Here is a 6,000-nt window from a genome sequence, read left to right as displayed (position 1 = left end):
GCTATGGTTTTCATGATGACTGGTCTTCGAGGTTCATGGAAAGCACCTGTTGCATTCTTTTTCACTACTAGTTTGTCAGCAGAAACTTTAAGATAACTTCTCCTGCATATGATTGAAACTCTCCAGCAGCACAGATTTTTTATTGCATGTGTAACCTTAGATGGTCATACTTCTAATATAGGTATGTGTAAAGGTCTGGGAGCTCTGATGACCTTACGTGATCAGCCTGTTCAACCATATTTTATGTGTAATGGTGAACAGATTTTCACTCCGCTGGATTCATGTCACATGATAAAGTTGGTTCGGAATATGTTGCATTCATTTGGAACAATTGTGTCTAACAAGGGTCTGATAAAGTGGTCATTCATACAAGAATTGCAGAACATACAAGGTACCGTAGGTCTGAGACTAGGCAACAAGCTAACAGCACGTCATATAAACTTCCATCAATGTAAGATGAAGGTAGGTTAACTGATGCATTGATTGTAATAGTGCTACCCCATTACAGCTGTTCACATCAGTATCGGTGCCGATTTTAGCAATTTTAATATGAATCGGTTTAAAAACACAGATATTTCGAACGGATTTTATATTATTGCTTAGGATTGTTATTTCGTTAAATTGCCAATAGTCACTGATGTTCAATTTTAGTTTGGTTACTATTACTATATAAATTTTCAACAATACAAGTTTTTTAAGCCAACAATTACAAGCCATCTACAACAAAAACTTATAGCCTAGAATCTGTAGATCTTTAGCTAGCTTGACTTTGATATATAGGTTGAATGACTATGTAGATCTTTATCTTGACTCTGATATATAGGTTGATTAAGATTGGGGAGGAATAAAAGCACCCAAAAGCTCATTGAGATTAAATGTTGTACAATGTTGCTAGGTTACTATAAAAAGCAGCGTGACTATGTAGCATGGACCAATATGGCGCTTGAATTATCACGCGGTTAAATGACCTTGGCCATTTGAGGAGGAGTATAATTCAGTGGGTATGACAGCCGATCTAATACCGTAGTTACTGGGTTTTAACAGCGAATCCGTTGACATCGTTTGTAATTATCCTTCGCGCACCCTTGAATCATCAAATAATATATCAAAAACTCTGTATGTTTGTAATTTAAAACTACAGAAAAGCATTTTATATATTAGCAAAGTTTTTTTAGTAAGTACCTACAGTTTTTTTTAGTAAGTACTCTATTTTTTACTAACTAGATTACCATATTCAACTATTTTACCTAAGGTATTAAAAGTCGTATACCATATAGCATGCGGCTTACTTATTGCCAATCTTGCATAAAGATCTTGATGATTATAGGTTTTGCTAATATATTTAGTTTATTTCTACTAAATAACTGGAGTAATATTGTGATTACTTTTATTGGTCATGGCTAGTGATAGCAGAGGTTCATAGCATGAGCAAATGGAATTGCGTTTCACTCGTCTAGCGTTGCCAATGTTTAAAATTCTGGCAGTTTAAAACTAAACCCACAATTTTTTTCAATATTTTTTTATGCTTAGTACATACTGCTGTCTATATCTTAAGAACCTTTGCTGGACCATGCCATATTATTTAATGCATAGGCCAATTAAAGATTGAAAGGTGTACTGCTTCAAAATAATCTTGTGGTTATGTTGAATAGGATGAAACATGACGCAGACACTGAACAGATTTCTCTGTCAACCAGCACCTGCAATAGATTTAAGCAGTCTTCCATCACGATTGCATCAAAAGTTGCTGCCTTTTCAAAAGGATGGAATCTATTTCGGTGTCAGCAAAAAAGGAAGGTACGGTAACACTTTTTATTGTTTATCCAAAATTGAATGTGATATCAAGAACATAAACTTTATATTCTTTACTCTATTGTTAATCATTTAGCTGTTCATGTACTTAGCATCCATTTGTTTTCATCAAACGTTTTTAGTATTTCGTGATGTCTGTTTTGTAGGTGCCTAATAGGTGATGAGGTATGTAACTGCAATGATGACATGTTAATTTACTCCGCGTAGTTTAGAATACTAGAAATGTTTATTTGTGTGGGTAAGATGTGAGAATGTTGAATGTTTTGCAGCTTAATCTTTGATGTGTCAGCCGTCAGCATTGCATGAATTACATGTATTTACACGATCTACAATTACGGTGTTTTTGGTTAATCAATTCTCAGTCATTAATAAAATATTATTTACGACTCTGATGCTAAACTTGTGGCTAGCACTTAGCTGCATTACTTTTAACAAGGTTCTACCACCAAAAGGGCATTTTATTTTCGCTATCACAAGTTTTTTGTATTGTGTCATTATATAAATCCATATGTGGTTTTACGCAGATTTTTTCTCTAGATTCAAATCAATGTAGTTCAGATATGTGAACTATTGGCTCAACACATTATAATCAAAGCTTGCTGATATCTAAATGCTAAATTCCTAGTATTTGTTTGAGTGATAATTTTAAATAATTATTTTACAGTCATCAATTTTAAGGCTTCTTAATCGCCCAGCATGCTATATTTTTGAACCATCTGCTGTTACTTATAGATGGGACTTGGGAAAACTCTTCAAGCTATCGCTCTTGCATACTATTATAAGGATGAGTGGCCCTTGCTTATACTCCTGCCAGCATCTCTCAAGTACCAATGGGTGGAGGAGCTTGAAAAGTGGCTACCTGAGTTATTGCCATCTGATATTAATATGATAAACAATTCTAGCGACGTTACGTAAGAGATGCTTACATGTCAGATGTACTCACTGACTCAATCTTTACTTTGGCTTTATATCAGGGAGGGCTAAACAGATTTGGTGATTATCTGTTTTAGAAATATCTGAATTATTAAGGATCATACATCGTTATGTCAAACTGCCAACTCTCACTTTCTATGTATGGCAAGTAGGATGACATAATGTGTACCTCCTTAACAAAACGTGTATTTACAATCAACATGAGTTTGACATTTCTTAAAAATAACAAGTAAAATATGCAAAATTGAGTTGAAATTTTAGGAGAGAAAAGCAAAAACTGAAACTAAACAGCAAAATTGTGTCTGCAACAAAGGCTATTACAAACATGGCAGGGGAAGCATTTAAGATCAATTTGATTATACATATTGTCAAGTCTAAGGAAACGAAAGCAGCTATGGTATTTTCAAATTGAAGAGCGATCAAATTATTCAGAAGATCCCGTTCTGTGAGTTTTTCTCACATTATCACATGTTTTTCCCATTTGGTTTTGTAAAGTTTACATAAAAAAATTCGATAAAAATTTACGCTGCACTTTCAGTTGTGAGTTTTCTAAAGATAATTTATAAACCAACAATAATAAGAAATATTACATACACACACAAAAATCTACTTTCTAAGATCAAGAGTTAAGAGTTTGGCAATGATCAAGAATTGAATTAAAATTGACCATAGTTGTAGGTTATTGGTTTCTCTCTGTCTTGCTCGCTGGTTTGTTAGTTATTTTACTAGTAGTTATTTACTGCTTTAGGTAATCAATAAATAAAAAAGTCGATAATACCAAATCCTTCTTCTGCCAAGAGGTTATATTTTGACTGTTGGTCAGCTGTAGCTAGAACTTAGCTAGAACATATCGTAATATTGAGTTATTGATAGTTTTTTAATCATAAAATTATTAATATCCAGAACTCCTACAGTACTTTCAATAAAATTAAATATTAGTAACATGCTGAAATTTACATGATCGCGTGCAGTCGTCATAATATTTTTCATGATAACAGTTTTTCTTTCTGTTTTTAGTTTGCACATCACACTAGTTTTAAATTAATTAGTTGCTATTCAACTTACTGCTGCAGGTAGATTTCACTAAATAAAGTATTTAGTTATTCCAGTTGCAGTAGTTGCAGCAGTATATAAATAATTACATATGATATTTGAAAGAACAAAGCCTTATCATTCAACATATGTGTAACTCTCGGATGAGAACCTGCTGTTAAACTATCTGCATTCTCGAACATTTCCAAACTTGAGCAATATGTAATACATGCTGCATGTTACATGAGTTCTTCCAAAGAAACAAAGAGCTCACTCTTCAGTATTTATTTGAATGAATAAAAACACATTGGTTGCCAGGCTTCAATTCTTTTACTTTTTTCAGCAATATTACTAAGTGCAAGATAAACATTGTGGCATATTCGATTCTCCGCTATGGCAACCCAAACACCAGTGTTGTTCTCAAAGCCATCAAAGCTAAGAAATTCAAGGTAGGTTCTCAATCTTGGCTTACTTAATCTTTACCTCTATGGTTGTTATAAAATGTCATTAATTTGTATGCTAGGTGAGTTGGCAGCATCAACTGCCGAGAAGAGTGTCATTGTTTCAACATACAAAACTTTTTTCATGTTGAAGTTTATCCATTTTGCTATCTGCTGCAGATGTCAAACTTGCATTTTACAGCAAAAATTTTATAAGAATACATTGTCCTCTGTTTGAATGATATCGCAGCCTAAAAAATTAATGGTAAATATTTTGGGTGATTACGTATATCATTAAAATAAATTTGTTATATTAATTACCAGCTGAATTCCCAGTATATTGTACGGGTAATAAAATAATCACCCATTGAATTTGGGTAACTTGAGCTAGTAACTTAAGCTAGTATATATATTTACTGTAATAAGAGCCGTGTCTGAAGCTAGCTTAATAATCGTTACGTTACGCGTAATGGTCTCAATGATCCTTAGTTAATTATCATGATTTTTAAGTGTGCCAGTAATAACTAATAGTATTTTCCCAAGCGCTTTACATGTGAGTATTTTAATAGATGTAATAAATATGTGCACAATTATTCCATTGTATAGCCCAATTAGGTCATTGGGCTTAGCAGATAGAATGCCTGCCTGCAGATCTGGAAGTTCTGAGTTCAAATCTCCTGAAAAACAAACTTTTCATATCTAAAACTTTATTGCTTATAACTGGATACACCAACGACCAACAGATAAATGACAAACACTGTGATATATATATATATATATATATATATATATATATATATATATATATACATATAGATGTAAAGCACTGTAAAAACTGAATCGAATGAAAAAACTACATTTTACATGTAAATAAGGTTATGATCAATAAAAAAGAGTTTCTATTGTTACTCCATTTCTAAATTACAAATAGGCTCATACAGGTTCAACTAGATGGAGTACAGGAATAAGAAATGGAAGATGTATAGATAAAGGCAGTGATAGATATATGGAGATTGTCTAACTTGAAGGCTGTGAAATGTGAATTACTATTACTTATTGTTATATTTTTGCTTTTATAATTGATAGTTTTATATTTTGTCTTTATTTATTGCGCCCAGCATCTCCACTTCTGCTTGCTTTAAGCCTCTGCATCATTTCCACTCTCTTCACAATCATTATTCACTTCATAGATTTGTGGGAGAAGTGACTTAAATACATTTGTTCACGCTTTTCTATTATTTCTCATTTCGATTTTAAGGAAAGCATTGTGTTCCTTTTTGCACTCCTTGCACTATTCAACTTTAAATTCATGATTTTCAAACTAGAAAAGGAATATATTAAGCACTGTTTAATATTATTCAGATGATGTTTAACCAAACTAGATGGTAGAGACTTATGCGTACACATATACTTACTAGTTGAACGCCTAGCGTTGCACAGGTAATAAAACAAGTTTTTGCATTAGTATTCTTTTAATTGGCCAAATTTCTTTACCCAATAAATTTGAGTAATTTAAGCTAGTCTAAATCTTTACTATAATAAGAGCTGTTATTATTATAACTTGTGCCGGTGTCTGGAAAAATGATTGTCATGATCTCTCACACTATCATGATCTTCAAGCGAGCTAACTGAAGCGTGCTACTTTAACCAATCAGCATTAAAGATTGGCAGTTGTAATTAGTATGACAACAAATAATCCATTGTATAGCGACGTAGCAGCTTGGCCTAGTGGATCGACTCGTCAGTCTGCACACTTGAAGCTTTCTAATTTAAATCCAGTTCA

General features: G+C 32.9%; 1 protein-coding gene across 1 annotated transcript in view; it reads left to right on the top strand.

Annotated features, from left to right (window-relative positions):
- Positions 1–1,683: 1,683 nt before the first annotated feature.
- LOC137406145 (DNA annealing helicase and endonuclease ZRANB3-like) overlaps positions 1,684–6,000 on the top strand; it is a 40,341-nt gene continuing 36,024 nt past the window's right edge. Inside the window, exons 1-4 of the mRNA XM_068092678.1 lie at positions 1,684–1,797; positions 1,959–1,977; positions 2,545–2,723; positions 4,121–4,226. Of these exons, the coding sequence (XP_067948779.1) occupies positions 2,545–2,723; positions 4,121–4,226 (285 nt within the window). The 5' untranslated portion in view covers positions 1,684–1,797; positions 1,959–1,977. The remainder of the gene's footprint in view (positions 1,798–1,958; positions 1,978–2,544; positions 2,724–4,120; positions 4,227–6,000) is intronic.

This window comes from Watersipora subatra, chromosome 1 (assembly GCF_963576615.1).
Source record: "Watersipora subatra chromosome 1, tzWatSuba1.1, whole genome shotgun sequence".
Classification (NCBI taxonomy): domain Eukaryota; kingdom Metazoa; phylum Bryozoa; class Gymnolaemata; order Cheilostomatida; family Watersiporidae; genus Watersipora; species Watersipora subatra.
Note: the sequence above shows the minus strand (reverse complement) of the source record. Positions and strands in the feature narration are given on the sequence as shown.